This window comes from Sycon ciliatum, chromosome 8 (genome assembly GCF_964019385.1).
Source record: "Sycon ciliatum chromosome 8, ocSycCili1.1, whole genome shotgun sequence".
Taxonomy (NCBI): Eukaryota; Metazoa; Porifera; class Calcarea; order Leucosolenida; family Sycettidae; genus Sycon; species Sycon ciliatum.
This window is the reverse complement of record NC_088650.1, coordinates 11,637,079-11,655,722: the sequence shown is the minus strand read 5'-3', so window position 1 is coordinate 11,655,722 and position 18,644 is coordinate 11,637,079. Positions and strand designations below refer to the sequence as shown.

General features: G+C 49.5%; 1 protein-coding gene across 1 annotated transcript; it reads right to left on the bottom strand.

Annotated features, from left to right (window-relative positions):
• Nucleotides 1-1,552: 1,552 nt before the first annotated feature.
• LOC135823422 (uncharacterized) lies at nucleotides 1,553-13,976 on the bottom strand. The gene is made up of 5 exons (XM_065336271.1): nucleotides 13,639-13,976; nucleotides 11,883-12,839; nucleotides 10,330-10,775; nucleotides 9,085-9,239; nucleotides 1,553-1,799 (listed from the first exon to the last, which is right to left on the bottom strand). Exons 2-4 carry the CDS (start codon nucleotides 12,658-12,660, stop codon nucleotides 9,123-9,125), a joined length of 1,341 nt encoding a protein of 446 aa, XP_065192343.1. The 5' UTR covers nucleotides 12,661-12,839; nucleotides 13,639-13,976; the 3' UTR covers nucleotides 1,553-1,799; nucleotides 9,085-9,122.
• Nucleotides 13,977-18,644: the final 4,668 nt, after the last annotated feature.

Genomic DNA, 18,644 nt, shown 5'->3' with positions numbered 1-18,644 from the left:
CATTTCGTTCTTATAAAAGCACGGATGACCGCGATTGGCCCATATGTTGTAGTCTTTTGGACGCTGAGTCGACTGGTTTTGGTCCGAAAAGGCTGCGATGCAGCGTTCCTCCTTTATTCCCAATCGAACATGGTTGAACAAGCGGTCACGTGCTCCTGGGTGCCCAAATCACCTGATCACCACGCCAGCAGGCGAGAACTTTCACACCAAGGTTCAACTCGAGTTCAACTCGAGTGACAGGATTGCACCCAAAAAAGGTCAAACAGGCTAGTAAGTTGTACCCTGCAGGCACGGTGACCAGGTGACTGGTGTACGCAGGAGCACGTGACCGCTTCTTCAACCATGTTCGATTGGGAATAAAGGAGGAACGCTGCATCGCAGCCTTTTCGGACCAAAACCAGTCGACTCAGCGTCCAAAAGACTACAACATATGGGCCAATCGCGGTCATCCGTGCTTTTATAAGAACGAAACGGCGCTTTTAGTGACATTTTGCATACAAATCCCCATCTAGTAGGGCGCAGTCACCCAGTTTCGGTGGAAGTGCGCGAGTTCGATTGGGATTCAAGTAGGAAGGGAGCGTCTCAGCTTCCTCGGACCACGACCATTCGACTCAGCACCCCGAAGACTACAACTGGTGAAATTTTAATTTTTGCCTTAACTTCCCCTTTAATTATAACCCCCATTTATTTGGGGTTATGTAGACCTCGGTGACTCTTGACACAGGTATACATTGTAATTTGTAGTACGAACGAAGGAGTCCGACTCTGTCCGAGCAGTAATGATACATGTACCCGGTACTTGAGAAAAAATACTATTTTTCTATTCCCAGATGGGGTCGACCCGGTACCCCTAGCCTTGATAGTGATACAGTAAGGGGCCGAGGCCAGGTCAGCCGAGCCAGTGACCCGGTCGGGGGACTTAGACCCGCCTGAGGACATACTACTGGGTTACTTGTCAAGTTGTGAGTTGGGTCGGATAATACCACAGAAAGTGCTATTGGTACTCAGCCATGCACATGCACTGTATGAGTGCAGGAGCACGCAATATAGTCAGACCTCGCTGAGTCAATGACTAATGTGCCTGTAAAGTTGACACGTCATGACCACTGCCACTGTGATACGTGTGACGTTCTAGAACGTCACGAGTCAGTGCGGAACTACATCGATACCGCGTTTCTTCCGTGGCGTGGCGTCCAACTGTACCGCTGCACAGAGGACTCCTAGGATGTACAAGTACAGTAACAAAAAAAATGCGAGTCGCTCCGTACGTTTAAACTGGAGTTACATGCGCGTGCATACATTTCAAAATACCAATTTCGCGTAAAATTACCTTTATGAAAACGGTCATAACTGTTGTAATCTTTTTTGTATTTCCAAAACAAAAACAGTTCTGTGCTCAGGATACATGAAAGAGTTGTTTGAAATCAAGTTTGCTCACATAGAGTGAATTAACAATTTTTACTGCGTGGCAGAGGTTTTCAATGGGCCCGGGCTCAAAAGGTTAATTAACAGCCCCGCAACCTGTGTCCACACATACAGAAAGGCGTTCTAATCACTCGGCACCAGATGCCTCACGTTCAGCTCAGTACGGTCAGGGAATGCAGGGGAAAGTGCACACAGATCTCAAGTGGTTATAATACAAGTAATTTGAAAAAAAGTCACACATTTTAAATAGTGCAGTCTGCTTGTATGCTTTCGGACGTATGCCAGCACCTGTCCAGATCACATACGCAATATTCTTGAATGATGTCACTCGGTGCCAGGACACTCCCGGACACTATCTCGTGGGTTGGAGATATCTGAGAGAACACACAACAGTACAAACAAGAAAGCTCACAAATATGATCAAAGCGGCGTCTTAGCATTACTATATCAACCGCGGGATAATCTCCCGCCAAACGAAGGCCAAATACTGTAAGTCAACAAATATACTTATAGAAAGAAAAAGGACCAAGGAACTACAAGTTACGCTATAATAGGGAGGTTTCGCTCTACGGAATTACGTATGAAAAGTGCTGTTGGGTTTTGCTCTACGTGATTTCTCCACGACTGCTAAACATGCGCTGTTGCTTTGGAGACGCGTTGGCTGCATGCGGCCACCGCATGCACCACGAACCGAAACCGCGTTTTCCATCGTATTTTGCACGTGGTGTACGGTGTGTGTACCTTGTGTTTCGCGCGGCTTGAACTTTGCCATGATTAAATCCGGAAAATGCGAAAAATATTTCAAAAAGTCATACGGAGGCCCCAACGTAGGAAACAGCTTTCCTACGGAAATCCGTAGAGAGATTTTCGTATGAAAAGCCCTCGCTCCCCGGCGTGTACGACATACAGATTTTCATACGTAATTACGTAGAGCAAAACCTCCCTATTCTATAATGTCCACTAACACCACTAGTAGGTACTAAACAATCCTGAGCTCATGCGATAACATTGCACAACACTGACGACGGTACTGGAGGGATTTGCACGCGCATTTGGAGCCTTGTATACTACCACGGAAAACTCCACTCGGAAGAGGAGGCACGCTGACCGCAGCATGGAAGCGTCTCCTGGTGAGATTCAGGATGGTGCGGTACCCTGCCCCACAATCTCGAAACCGGGGTCTCCACGCTCCACGTTCGATCTGGGACGCTTTCTGACGTGAGAACCACGAGTGAGGATGTACGAGGCGAAGGAAACACTACTGATAGTGAAAAATCGGAGTCAAGGTCCGCCTTCAAACCCGTGACGAATCGAGTCTACCCCTCCCAACCCACAGCGCCCGAAGGAAGCATAGTACGTGTACATGTAGACTACATAGTTGAGCAGTTACGTGTGAGCATGAGTGCATTCATGGAGGAGAAGATTGGTGCTGTACTACTGAAGTAGATTCTGTTGAGACTTGAGAGTATTCATGCCGAAGTTTCAGCACTAAAAATCAATCTTGAGGCACGCCTTGAGAGCTTTGAAAGTCGAACTGCTGCAGTGGAGGCATCCCATCAGTCTACGCTTAGTACGGTATGGGACATGGAAACAAGCATGGACTTCCTGTCATCAAAGTGTGACCACCTCGAGTCATCCATGTCTGATCATGCCACCAGCTACACGGATTCGAAGCACCGTATGAACAGCCTTGTAGATAAATTTGAAGAGCTACGCACGATGAACTCGAGCAGCCGTACCTCGCTGTCTGCCCGCCTGGCGGACAATGTCAAGCGGGTTGCCAAACTGACCGAGCTGCAGGAAGAGAGCAAGTCGTACCTCTCGACTGTGCAGACTGATGTGTACGACCACAAGCAGCGTCTGGACGCCTTGGAAACCCGCGGACTCTGTAGCACGCATGCAACAAGCGATACCGTAGCAGACAGACCTCCTGCCTCCACCCCACAGGTGATTCCTGAGCCGGTGCTCACTACCGAGGCAGAACGCATGCGGATTGAAGACCAGCGGCTGCAACATGAGATCAACAACAACGTCATCATCTCCGGAATGGCTGAGCTACCTGATGAGAATATTGCCAAGACATTGCAGTCCCTTGTGCCAGGAGCTGCTGCAGCGGATATGCAGGCACAGAGACTGGGTCAACCAGTAACAGGAGGCAAGCCACGGCTTATTCGAGTGCGTACAACAGCTCCTACAAAGACCATGCTAATGAAACAAAGGTGTAGCCTAAAGATTGGCGACGCTAACGTCTATGTCAACCACGATCTCACCGCCAAGCAACGCGCAGCACGAAGAGCAGTACTACCATTGTACAAAGACCTGAGAAAGATGGGCATTGCATGTAGTCTTCCAAGAGATACCATCATGAAGGACTGGAAGCCCGTTTCTGATGCTGAAGCGAAGAGGATGCTGGCCAGGGACGCCACTCCCCAGCAAGAGCAAGCAAAAAGCAAGGCATAGGAATTCTCGGGTCTCCGTGTTGGCCAGCTCAATTGTCAAAGTGCGGTAAGCAAACTGCCAGTGATTGAACAGCTGCTATGTAACTCTAATCTGGACGTAATTTTTCTCTCTGAAACATGGTTTCATCAGTCCCTCCTGGACACTGTGCTCAGATTAAATGGTTACAATCTGTATAGGCGCGATAGGAATAATGCAATACTTTCGTCTACTGGTGGTGGGGTAGCCATCTACGTTCGTTCCACTCTAACACCGTATTTCTCACGCTGCCCTCACCTTGAATCCTCCTCCCTAGAGGACATCTGTTTAATTTACCACAAACGGGACAACCCTAAGTACCCTATATGTGTTTTCCATGCATTCTATAGACCCCACATAGCAATGTTGCGGTACGAGATACATTCTTTACTGTCTTTCGCGCCACTGTCACTCGCCACCTAGACCATCCGCATGTCCCACTCCTCTTGCTTGGGGACTTTAATTGTAAATTATCTAGTTGGCTGCAATCAGATCCGGATACCACGGAAGATTGGCAGCTATCGACCATTCTCGATGACCTGGGACTTCTCCAACTTGTAAGTGGTACGCCGACACGCTACTCACCAACAGGCCGGTCCTCCCCGTCCCTTCTCGATCTCATCATCACAAACACTCCCCATCTTGTCACTAAGCCTGAAGTTCTCCCACCACTATCTGACCATTGCCCAGTCATCTGCAATGTCAAACTCCTCCAACCTCGAGAGCAGCACCAGACAGACATATCTATTCCGGATTATGCAAGTACAAACTTCGAAGCCATGCGCGCAAACCTTTGGGCACAGCCCCTGTACGAATGTTTAGAAGGAGCTAATAGTACCTCAATCGAGAGCGCTTGGTTTTCCTGGCAGAGTTACGCTCACGAGAGCATCCACCGTCACTTGGCTACACGTTTGCTCAGACCACGAAGAAAGCAGACTGCGAAGCCCTGGTTCACGGCAAGCCACAAGCGACTGCACAAACAGCGAAACCGGATGTTTGCCCTAGCCAAGCGAACCAACACCGTGCAGGATTGGGTTGCGTACAAGGTGGTTCGCAACGCCCTCTCGAGCAGCCTCAAGCGCAGCAAAGCAGACTACTTCAACCAATGCTGCTTGCGTATCGAGAGTGAAAAGAATAGTCACAGGTGGTGGGCACAAGCCAAGAAGCTCGCGAACATTACGAGCCAGATGGCTAACTTACCAATGCTAACCGACGAGAGTGGGGAAGCCCCATGCGACGCAAGCAAGGCAGAAAAGCTGGCAGACACGTTTGCAAGACAATTCTTGCCAAACCCTAGCTTCGACCTAGCTGCAGCTCTCCTGACGCCCTCGTTCTCTACACCTGACCATGAGTTTGATCTACCAAGAATAACCGAAGAAGAAGTCTTCCGAAAGCTCCGAACACTTCCGGCAAGGAAATCCACCGGAGGACTGATAACAAATAGAATCCTGAAAGAAACTGCGCCCGTGATCACGCAGTCCTTGTGTCAGCTTCTCAACCTCAGTCTTCGTCTCGGACAACTACCAGTAGACTGGAAAAGCGCCACTGTTATCCCGATATTCAAGAATAATGGACAACCGGCAGTACCCACCAGCTATAGACCAATCTCCCTCCTTCCGGCCATTGCCAAGCTCCTAGATTCGATCGTCGCAGCACCTGCCGAGGTACCTATCCAGACATGACATAATCTCTGCCCACCAGTACGGTTTCGTCTGCCGGAGGTCAACACTGGATCAGCTCGTCATGCTGACATCTAGGATAGCCAAGGCGATGGACAAGCGCAGCACCTACCACACCCTGTTCCTGGACTTCGCTAAGGCGTTCGACAAAGTGCCGCATCCAGTCCTTCTCTACCATCTGGGCACGTTTGCAACCCAGAACGCACTTTCGTGGTTCTCCAGTTACCTTGGTGACCGGCAATTCACGGTCAAAGTCACTTCCTCCGTATCCACAATCCGCCCTATAGCCGCTGGCGTACCACAAGGGTCCCATCTCGGCCCTATCCTGTTCCTTCTGTACATCAACTCTCTACCGCAGACCATCCCAGATGAGGACCACTGTCAAGTTTTTCTCTTTGCCGATGACACGACCATTGGAACGGAAGTCGCTGCACCTACCACTCCCTCTTCCCAGCATCATAGTCACCCACTCCAAGTTGCCACGGATGCCGCCCTGAAATGGGACGACTCGGCAGGTGGACGTTTTAACCCCACGAAGTCCTTCCAAGTGACATTCTCCCCTCGTACCAACGGACCGGACCCTCCAAATATTGGGCACTTGCGAATGAACCAGGAAGAAGTGCGCACGGTCGACACGCACCGACATCTTGGCGTGCAAATTGATAGCCACCTCAACTTCCAGTGCCACATCGAAACCATCACCACCAAATTTCGCCAACGTGTGGTACTACTTGCCCACATGTCGAGCCGCCTGACGCCGGAAGTTACAAACCGGCTTTATACTGGTTATGTCCGACCCACCATTGAATACGCCTCGCCACAGTGGCAGTTCCATCTGTCCGCATCCCAAGCGGCGGTCCTTGAGCGTCTGCAGGCCAGATTGGCACGAGTCGTCTTGAGACAGTACGGTGTGTTTCCCTCCGCTACTGAACCGAAGACATCTCTGTTCGCGCACCTCCAATGGCCCAGTCTGGCTTGGCGGCGACACGTCCAGTGCCTCCGGGAGCTCCATCACCTGGTCCACCACCAGACCACTGTCCTGATGGAGCTGGGCTATAGTCTCCACCAGCGCGCGGTGCCCTCTCCAACTTGTCCCGCCTGCCAGGGCGAACACCTACTCGCGTGCCACTTTCCTCTTTGTTACCGTTGCCACCTGGAAATCTCTCCCCACTGACATTAGAACCACCCAAAATAGTCATTGCTTTATGTCTCGTGTCCGTACCATCTTTGCCAACACCCGCTTTGAACATGCTGGTTTCATTCCTTCCAGAGTTTCTGTAACATAGAAACAAATGTTCTGGCTGATTTCTACAGTACGCATTTGGTATAAGCCTTCCTCTTCTCAATCTATATGTTATAATTTTGTAGATATATTCCCAGTAAGCCATGAACGGAGACCCCCTCGACTTAGGCCTCGGCCTTTGGGAATCCATAAATAAATAAAATAATTAATTTTTTTTTTTTAAATACTGACGTTCTACAACTAACTGGCTATCAGCTCCAGCACATCTTGGATACGCACTCCAACAGCCTTCCATCTTGGAAGGTTCTAATATATGATAACATAAGAGGGGAAGGTGAGCGCAACCAAGAAAAGCACGAGCTGAAAGTCTCAGCTGTGAAGGAATGTTGCGTGCGTCCTTTGCGTCCTTGAATCGTGGTTTGACCGTATTGTTCAATTGTCTTGCCAGCATCGTCATCGATATGCATGTACATCCGCCAACGTCCTTCACAGCTGAGACTTTTCCGCATCCGCAGGGACGCCATCACCCTCTATGGGTCAAGGTGCATATGCAGCTACTAAAGCGGTGGGAGGTGAGTAGATCAGACCCACCACAAAGTGGTTAAAAACCGAAAATCCCATTCGCTGCATCCACGCTTCCCTCGTGCCAGGCCACGAGTTCCCAATCAGTAACTGTGGGTCGCAGCACGACTGGAAAAAATCCTTCCGCTTCCAAGCAGGACTTGAACCTGGTACCCTCTGTTTCTCAACCATGGTCTTAGACCATCCCACTATGCCTGCCTATGCCTGTCTAGTTTGGGAACGGTTTATAGTGGGTATTGATTCGGTGCAGAAATATTGCCACGATGGTCGTGCGGAATATTTTTTTTAGCACCACTGACATGGCGCCCTGCAGCCCCATAGCAAGCGGCTGTTGCGTCATTCTTTTTCTTTAGCCCTAATTTCGAACTCATTCAGAAAGTGGTGGACATCACGCAACTACATTGTAAATAAAAGGGGGTTTGTCAACTCACAACCGCTCCATTCAGTTGCCATTCACTCGGCGCATGCGCTGGATGAAAATTCTTTTATTAGTGATGTCAAAAAAAGAGAAGAAACACATGAGAACGACTTATGCAGCAACTATCCACAACTGTAAAAAGGTGATAAACAGTCAGAAAGTGCGATACAGTCAGACCTCGCTTATCCGGTCCTCATTTATCCGGATCCCTCGCCATCCGGAAGAAAATTGTTGGTCACCGATTTACAGCAATGCTATGCACACACACAGTGTGTGTTTTCGATTATCCGGTTCCCTCGCCCATCCGGGTATTTTTGTGGAAAACGGATGTGTGCGTTTAAGCGAGGTCTGACTGTAATAGGGCACAAAACTGACAGGCGACTGAGACATTCAGCGACATGAGACCTAGCTCTAACACATCTCCAGTGTGCAAACCAACAGCCTTCCAACTTGGAAGGTTCATGGTTACGTAGGACCGAAGAGAGGAAGGTGAGCACAGCGAAAATATGCACAAGCTAAGTCCCACGGCAACAAAGAATGCCGACTGTTACAGGACGATGACGAGACCAGTTAATAACATGACAATGCGGTCTAACTACAATTCGAAGCAGCAAAGCAAAACACCACCCAACTGGGGTGGGTCAGCAATATCAGAGATAAAGGAAGGGAGGAAGCTTTGCGAAAACGAATTGTACAAAACCGGATGCCAATATCTAACGGTATTCCTCATGCATGACACTATTGTGGATAGTTGCTGGATAACTCGTTCTCATGTGTTTCTTCTCTGTTTTTACATTTATTACTGGCTCAGTATCCGAGTTTAAATTAGTGATGTCGAAAAAATATTTAATTTCGAACTACTCTGCTGCAATGCAACTGCCAACATGCATTACAAACCAGCAGCAGGTGTTCCGGTTAACTCTTAGAAGTGCGGTACAGTACAGCAATGTCCGGGGCCGAAGAACGGAGCGCCGAAGAACGACCAGGCTAGGATTTCACCAAGCCCAGCATACCAATGTATACGCGGCGACTCATCGGTGCATAGACTGTAATGCATGAAAATAAGAACGGTCTAGGCCAGGAGGCTGACCCCCAGTTCTTCGGTGAGCAGCAGCACCGTGCGCTTTCAGCCATCTCAGGGGTTTCCGCACAAACTCACATAAAACTCCGCACAGCAGACCAGGGGACTGTTTTGCGCACCACAAAGTAACACTGATGGATGGCAGTTTGGCTACACAACTATGCCATCCCTGAAAACTCACCATCACGCTCACTATGATATCAACATATCCGTCCATCTCTACTCAGCAGGTAACAGGTCTTTGAGCACATTGATGTGATGCGGATAGTTGATCATCAAGTCAAGAAGAAAGTCGCTGCTTCGCTGCGAGGGTCTGGCTCCGTCTTCGAGTGCCATCTAGCGAAACAGACAGAAACAGTTTAGAACACACACACACACATACACACACACACACACACACACACACACACACACACGTGCATGCACGCACACATACACACATTTAAATGCGACGAGTGTTCGCTCTAAATTCAGAAATATTCAGGGGGGGGGGGGGCGGGCGAAGTAGCACCTACAACGTTGGTTGACCATAATTATTAGCCTGATGTAACTTCGGACGTCCCCGAGTCTAAAGAACGGGAACCTAATCTCTTGCTGTAGTCCTCCTCAGAAAGAGACCTGAATATCGCCATTCTCTTGAAGAGGCCAGCCGAGGGCTTCAGCAGCAGGAAGTGACAAAGCCACGACTACTTGGGAGCCGCAGACGAACACAACATTTGCCTTACGCCACGTTGCAAAAGTGTGAACCCAGGGCAGCTGTAAGCATTAGTACGCATCACAGGCCCGCCACTTCTCTGTGGGTAGAAACCTTAACAGGTCAACCCCCAGCAGGGGGGGGGGGGGTGTTATATAGCAAGTAAGTGAGCAACCAAAGGTTTTTAAGGATATCAAGGGTCCAAAACATCAGATCAGGGTTTCTTGGTGAATATTCGAAGTACCGTAAAAGTCCGTAAATAAGTCCGTACTTACTTTCGAATTTAGTGGTCACACCCGTACTAACTTTCGGGCACGAACTAACTTTCGGACCTGACTTGTGTGTAGCGGAGAAGTCGCTTTTCATGTACCGGTACAATGTAGATGTGCATGCTATGTGCTGCATGTGCGAACCATACCGGTACTTATTTCGGGCAGTATGTTTATCGGGCTGAACTTGACTTCAACAGACAGTCCAAAAGGATGAAGGGGGTATTGCTTACAGAGTCCAAAGGATGAAGGGGGTATAGTTTACAGAGTCAAAAGGATGAAGGGGGTATTGTTTCGGGCAGGTACTTTACTTTTTTTTTTACGAACTTTTACGGTAAGATAGTAAAGCAGAATTTCGGTCGATTTTTTTTCGGTCGATTTTTCGGAAGGACCTTTAAAAAATCAGAGCATTTCCGAAAAATTGGAACAAGTGGCGGCCCTGGCATCATGCATTTCCACTCACTGGCATGAAGTAGCATCCTCGACAGACAAGAGCGGACGCAAGGAGTGCGACTTGCCCACTGGCTATGTCACCGGGATAGCGTAGCAGATTCATCTCACTCGCACTCAGGCAGGCCACGACACTGAAACCACGACGCGTAGCTGCAGTCATGTCTACTGCTACACCATCGTACACATCAGCTGGATACGCAGCAGTCTCCACTGGTTCATGGTCTTGGTTGAAGATGCACAATGCCTGAACTTTCGTACCATCCACCAGAGATATGCCAGTGGTGTACTTTGGGCCAATAAAGTATGACAGCATGTCATACATTTGGCCTGCGTGCTGACTTTTCACGTCTTCCTGGAACTGAACTGAGAGCTTGTCCATTATCTGTTGCCGCTGATCAGCAGTAACTGGGAGTGTGTTGTGCATGAGTAACTGTTGCAGATGATGTACATCGCAATCTGCACAGAAGCCGGGGCAGAGGAACACAGATAGGCCGCCAGCACGTGCACACACACACACACAGACACACACACACACACATACACACACACACACATGCCTCTCGATTTAGGCTAAGGCCTGTGGAGAATCCATAAATACAAAATACAAATACATGCACACACACACACACACACACACACACACACATGTACGCACACAAACAACGCTTACAGGCATACACACACACAAGGCTTACCGGCATACACACACACAAGGCTTACCGGCATACACACACACAAGGCTTACCGGCATACACACACCATGCACACACACACATGCACACACACACACACACACACACACACACACACACACACACACACACACACACACACAAACTCGGCACTGGACATCAAACAAATTCACGCAAACAAAAGATGACAACAGATGATCATTGGCCATTTTCCACATCAACATACTCAAACATGAAGCCACAGAAAAAGCGACCATAGAGCATGAAATCGCAACGGTAGCTGTTCGCAACTGTAAATTCAACACAACATCTTCCGGTCTTTTCAAAACACACCTGACCCAGCAGTATTTAGCGCAGAATTAACCATAGGAATGGGTCGCAAATTAAAAACCCAACTGCAACATCGGGGGATGTACAGATGAATGCTTTGAATGTTCTTTCACAGCAGCTACTTGTAGATGTGTGCAGACAATCCACAATGATCAACATGCACAGTCACTACAGTGCATTCATTGGAAACTGGCACCCTAACTTTTTGGTGTCTCTCTCACATAGTTGAAGATATCGTGACAATAACAGTACATCCTGCATTGTGTGACCCGTGCAATCACTCCTTGCCACATTTGAGGCCAGAAAAGTCCAAGAACAGGGAAATAGAAATGCAGCCAGGTTTTACAAAATTAGGAAAGGTATGCCGTTGCAAAATGTATGGAGAAGCAGATCCAAAACCCAGATTTTTGAGATTTAAAGTGGGTTTTTGATCCTCAATTCGGCCCAAATCCGACTCTCAAAAGCCAGCGGGCCAGTTTCCGATGAATGTACTGTAGTCTACAGTGTATAGTCTATAGGCTTTGTTCCAGAATAGACTTACTCTGGATCAGTTGATCAACACTGATCAGCTTCAGCAAGGCACTGCACTCTACACCACACAGTGTACAGTAGAGAAGCAGTGAGAGTACTTCAGTATCGCGGAACATGGGATTACCCGTAGCGTGTATCGCCAAGTAGCGAGTCATCAAGCTTTCGGCCAGGCACGGATCGGGCGTGTTCAGCACGAACAGAGCGCGTGCGCACTGGCCAACAAGCTTGCATTGATCAATGCGCTCGGCGTCCAATTGTCGCTGCAGCAAGTCCATGAACTCCGGCGTCGTGCATCGGCACCGGGCCGCCCAGTGCAGCACCATCCTCAGCTGCTGCTGGTTCTTGCCTTCTTGCCAGAGATCAGCGGGCAAGCTAGCGAGGTGATTCAGCACGGCCACAACCAGCTCGGTCACGTCACTGTTCTCGTCGGTGACGCGAGCGCACGCCTCCAGGATAACCCGGAGCTTCTTCACGTTCTGCATCTCGCCCATGTGGCAGTGGATCAGAGCGCACCGTGAAATCAAATCACCGGGCTCGAACGTGTGCGTCTTGATCATGCCGGCGGACATCGAGTCGATAGCAGCAACGGCATCTTGCACGGTAGTGATTCGACTGCCACCCCGATCTGAACACCACCTCACTGTTTGACTGGGCCATGTCGACGCCTGCATGGTCGCGAGCATGCTAGGAGCATTTCGTCTCGGCGATGATGTTCTACACGCACAGTAGCCGCGCTGAACGCAGCTACTCACGGTCTTGAGATTGGCACGCAACTTTGTAGCAAACATGATGCCGTAGGGTCGTTGTGCCGGCAACACTGGATTCCATTCACTCTCTCTCTCTCTCTCTCTCTCTCTCTCTCTCTCTCACACACACACACACACACACACACACACCACCGTGTACGTGTGCAGAGTACAGGGCAGTGCCGACTACTGGTAGTGTGCTTGGAGAGGCTACTGTGGATCTGTACAGAAGAACACACACACACACACACACACACACACGCACACACACACACGTGCACACACACACACACACACACACACACACACGCACACACACACACACACACACACACACACACACACACGTGCACACACACACACACACACAGGCGAGATATGAGTCATATGACCGCTGACTCACTCCCATGACATCATCCAATCTGCTCACTCGCCACCATGACATCATTCGCATACTAGCTATACAGGTTACGCGATTACATCGTCGGTTTTAGATGATTTGTACGGACTGGTAAAGCTGCGGCGCTGCGATACACTACCTCAAGCAAAACCGCCGACACACGCTGCGTACTCGACTCCCATACGCGAATCTGCGGACTCACGTGGGATACTCAGCGCCCATAAGTGAATGCCCTAGTTCACCACCAAGACCGGTAGAAGCAGTTTTTGAGTGGTCCGGTCATGCCCCAGCCTTTCATACCTTGTGTATGATATATGGAGGGTATACACATGATCTCCTCAGCAATAAACACATGTTGGTGGTCAAAAAAGCTGGTCTGTCCATGACCTGACCAACCGGACCGGCTCTGCCGGGCCTGTGACATCATTTCGTAAAACCTCTATACAATGTAGTTTGAACTAAGTTACTTGGTCAACACCAATTGAAATCCGGGAAAACGTGTCAATCACACGCAGCCCATTTATTTCGGTCTTGGGTCACGTTTGGCACAGTTCAACAGCCGGCCATACAGTCCAGATTTGTTTAGGTGTCAGAAAAACATTTCTTCCAGTTCACCTCACCTGTACGTGTACGTCAATACCGCTGCACGGGGAGATGTTCAGCACTGAACACTAGCTTGCACTGTCGAGTCTTTGTGCTGATCAGGACTGTTGTGCGTGAAACTGTGCACGTCAATACGGGTACTGTAGCTAAAAACCTGGGACAATTCCACGTAGACAGCTAAATGAATAGAAAGTGATGTTGGCGAATGGCCGAACAACGGTGCTAAAATTCTGAATATACCGGTACTGGTTATGCCTGACGCAACGGAGCTTGGGACTGGGACGATGAATTCGAAGACAACAACAGATCTTCACTTCACACCGTTCATTCATCTACATAATAATATGTACATAGCTACAGTGTAATTTTGGTTTTGTCGACATTGTTTTCTGGATGTTTTGACTTTTCGAGTCATCATAACTCACTCGGGGTTGGCGTCACGTTGACCGCGTCCATGATTTCTTTGCATCAGCTCGATCCAGGACGTCAGGGACATTTTGAAGGTCAATTCGATTAGATTTTTTTTTTTTTTTTTTTTTTTTTTTTTTTTTATTCGATTAGATGCTACCAAGAGTACATAAACCCGCTACCTTTTTCTGTTTTGCTCGATCAGGGACGTCCCCGGACATTTTGAAGGTCAACTCGATGCAACCTTTTTCTCATGTTCTGTCACTGTCAGTGTTTGAAAATGGCCAAAAGTGGGTCACGTGTTTGAAAATTGACGAAAAGTGAGTCACGTGCACTGTACAAGTAAGTTGTATATGCGCAATGAATTTTTTTTACGAGCAGAAACCAATTTAGAGAGAAACAACGATATTTTGCTCGGTTTTGCTAGCAATTTCTTTTTCAGGAGTTTCGATATTTTGCTCGAAGAATTGCTAGCAAATTTGGTCTGACTCTAGTCGATAGGACATGCAGCTGGGAGTCATAACGTGCGACTCCCTGCTATCGCCGCCTGCGCCAAGCGCATCGCCACCGGAATCATTTTCACCCCAATCTCCCTCGAGCCTTAAGTTAGCGGCATGCCGCTTGGTGCCTCTGGATAAGAAGCCCGGGGTGCGCCCAATCGGCGGCATATGCGAAGTCCTCTGAAGGATAGTAGGCAAAGCTATCCTCACCATCATCGGAGAGCAGATCCAACAGGCAGTCGGGTCGCTTCACCTGTGTGGCGGCCAAGAATGTGGAGTGGAAGCAGCAATCCACGCAATGCGGCACCTGTGGAACGAGGAAGAGACCAAAGCAGTCCTCCTAGCAGACGCGAGCAATGCGTTCAACAGGCTGGACCGCAGTGTGTGCTTGCACAACATCCGTCACCTCTGTCCGGCCATCGCGGGTGCCGTCACCAACACCTACCGGCATCCTGCACGGCTGTTCGTCGATGGGGAGTGTCTCCTTTCTGAGGAGGGCACCAGCCAGGGAGACCCGATGGCAATGCCAATGTATGCCATTGGGCTCCTCCCACTCATGCAGAAGGCGGCCAGCACCTCAGCGGCACAGTACATCTGGTTTGCGGATGATTCCATAGCAGCAGGACGAATGCGGTGCGGCGCCTGCTGCGTGTGTGGTGGAACACGCTTGAGGACGAGGGCCACAAGTGTGACAGCCTATTACTTAATCAATGGCGCCAAGTCCACTCTCCTGGTGAAACCACAGTTTGCCAAAATCGCGGAGGAAGTATTCCATGGGACCAATATCGATATCATGCAAGACGGTTGCCGTCCCTCAGGCCTGGGTGCGGGACTGGGCACTACTGCTTTCTGCAAGCAGCTTGTTGCAGCGAAGGCACGGTCGCAGACAAGACACGCCCAATCTTAGTACCTAGAGTACCAAACGTCCTGTTTGATGATCAGCTGGCTTAGTTTCTCTCCACCTCTATCCTTAATACATCCCTCCCCAATTTCATTAATTACTGCTTTCTATCTGCATTCGCCACCTTTTTATTGGGCAGATCTGCCCGTTTGGTTTGCGAATTAAAATAAACACAACAACAACACAACAACAATCGCAACTGCAAGCAGCGTACACGGTGTTCACGCAAGGGCTGAAGGGCAAGTGGACATCCCTCGCTCGCAACCATGCCAGAAGCGACGGAAAATTTCTAGCTGCTGGAGGAGATTATCCACGGCGAGTTTATCCCGGCGCTCACAGGACCAGACCACCCGCACTCTCCTCGCTCTGCCTTGTCGCCTAAGGGGGGGGGGGGGGGCATGAGTAATCAACCCGTGCGATCTCGCCAGCCAGTTTTATGGCTCCAGGACCATCACGCAGCCATTGGTGGAGCGGATCATCCCGCAGAACACCGACCTAGGCGATGTTCACCACACCATGAAGGCAGAGACGGCGAAGGTGTGCAGGATCAAACCACTCGGTAAGGGAGAAGGAGACCCTGGGCACTGTGGAAGGGAGCATCGCTTCGGACTTTAAAAGTTGGTTTCCATGGCGGACCAAGACTCCCTGCTGACTTTGAGCCTCTGTTTGCTGTTTCACCTCCACTCGGAAAACCTCCAAAAATGCACCAATCCGTCTCCCTAGCTAGGCCTAGGCCCTGGCCCTGCAACAGTACTGCTACACACGCACATGCACAGTCAGCTTGGTCACTACCCTCATCAGTTGAGCTTGTCTTGTTGAGTAGGTTGGCTGCTATGGGGAGGAGGGGGGAGGGGGGGGGGCAGAAAAAGGAGAGAGGAAGGGTAGAACATAAATAAGTGAGTCAACCTCAGGGCTACACTAAAGCAAAAACGGAATGGGAATATACTGTTGCCTGATGATTGCGTGGGCATGAAACTTGAAGTAGCAGCAAACAAGCCTTGATTGTCCTTGTTGTTCTGTTGTGTATACTATATATACAAAATAGCATCATAAACTGGTGGCTGGGCTCGGAACGGAGATCAGGCGGGAGCTGGTTCCACAGGACTGCCCCCCCCCCCCCCCCCCCCCCCCGATGAGCTGCATGGTCGCTCGACCCGCAAGACCAGGCCAAAGTGGTACTTGTAGAAGGTGATGTGCTCCTCCCCGGGTGCGGTCACCAGTAACCCTCAGGAAGAAACTGGTGAAGAGGGAGCTAGCTCAGGAGAGCAGACAACGACGGCCAAAGACGAGGAACTTGATGTTAAACGAGTTCTCCAGGGTGTTTAGGCGGAGCTAGCTGTTGAAAGATTGGGCTCGTGCGCGACCACGGTGGCAGACCGAAGAAGCCGCGGATAGCGCACTTCGTTAGCCATGTCAGGGGCTCCATGTTGCCAATTGCTAGTGCCGGATAAAACGTGTTGGAAGCGTATGACAACCCACCCTGGATCATCGACCTGCAAAACAGGATCTTTGACGCCAGGGTGAGGCTTCGGCGGCTCCGCCACAGCGCACCTACTGACTGCCGAACCTGCTGGATTGTGTGGTTGACGTGAGGCTCCCAGGAGAGCTGACCATCTACCATTATGCCCAGTTACCGCACTTGTTCCACAACTGCAAGGGCTGCATTCCCATAGCGAATTCGTATGTCATTAAGCAGGCAGGGGCTGGGCCTCTTGGGGTAATCAACAGCGCCTGCGTTTTCTTCTGGTTCAGTATTATAGTCCGCGGCCCTCCAACCACTGCGACAGGCCAGTGATGGCTGTGCTTAGAGAGGAGCACACTTGTTCGCAGCTGCCCGAGGCTTCGATTGCAATGTCGTCTGCAAATGAATTCCCCCAGACACTGTGTATGGGGGGGGGGGGTGCTTTCTTGCAGGTTTGCCTAGCTAGTCAGTGGAAGGTGCGCCATGACGTGCTCCTGCGAGTCTGGGTGTGCTCTGGATGGCAGCCGTGACTCGTGAGTCAGTCAAGCGTCAAGCTCGACAGAAAGTGTGTGCTCCACGTAGGAGCAACCAACTACTTGTAACAATAAACTTCATCATTGAATACTGGCGAAGTCGCTACTTCTTATGCATTAGGGAGTTGTCTATACAACTCCCTAATGCAAAAGAAGTAGCGACTTCGGTTGTCATTATAACTCCCTTAACTCCCTGACGAATATTTACTGTAGGTCATCTCTAAAATGGCCCCCATTGGATGCTGTGACTATGGGAATGGCTGGACTTTAGCTAGGAACTGAATAACATCGCGCAACTACAACTACAGTCATGTAACTTAGTTAGACACACATGGTACTGCCTTGATTTTTGAACTGGTTCGTCTCTTGTACACGTGATTGATGTGATGATGTGAACATGGAACATCATCTCCTTTAGCCCTCCTGGCTGCTTCTTGTATTTTTTCTGTTTCGTAGAACATGACTTATGCTGCAAAGTACATGTATGCTGTTATCAATCTGCAACATTAGTAATCTATGCCACTATTTACATATTTCCGAAGCAGACTTCAAGCATTATCAGTGCTATTTTGGAGCAGAATGCGACCATAATAATTATTGAAAAGCAGAATCCATCAAAGTCTCGAGCATTATCCTCAGTGACCTATATGACCATGTGAACATGGAATATGGAACATCATCTCCTCTCCTGGCATCCGGAGGTGTTCCGCATGCGCAAGACATAATCCTGGGCTCTGTCCCATTTTTAAGTTACGACTCACGCTCGACTCTTGCGGTTACCTGTCCTTGCTGTAGAGAGCGGTACAAAGCTTCTCACGGTCTACTGATGATAAGACCTTCCACGCTTCCTCACGTGACCTAAAGGTTCTTGCCAAAACATGTGCACTGTACAGGACACCGGCACACGAAGATATCTCTTATCTACATGTACATGCTTTTTTCCGGTGCTACGATATTGGGAGTGCAGCCGGGCACAGTATTTTGTGCACACCAGCTTACAGCTTCAGCCCTACTGCAAGAGACGACCCTCTTCCGAATCTGGAACCTGTGCGCCGGTCACAAGACTCCTAACTTAAGCAGCCATTACAGTGTAGCACAGTGTAATTCCGTTTGGTAAGCTACCATTGTAGCGGCTGGCTAACGAGTAAGCATAATGATGATACACCTGCATGTACATGTAGATCTACGTGCAGGTGTTTGGTGGTTCATGTACATCAGG

Excerpts from the sequence above, each read along its gene's own strand:
- LOC135823422 (XM_065336271.1), bottom strand. The coding sequence starts at position 12,660 with ATGTTTGCTACAAAGTTGCGTGCCAATCTCAAGACCGTGAGTAGCTGC. Across the intron at positions 10,776-11,882 it reads TGTTGATCAACTGATCCAGA|ATTGCGATGTACATCATCTG; the intron begins GTAAGTCTATTC and ends GCTTCTGTGCAG. Across the intron at positions 9,240-10,329 it reads GAGGATGCTACTTCATGCCA|ATGGCACTCGAAGACGGAGC; the intron begins GTGAGTGGAAAT and ends CTGTTTCGCTAG.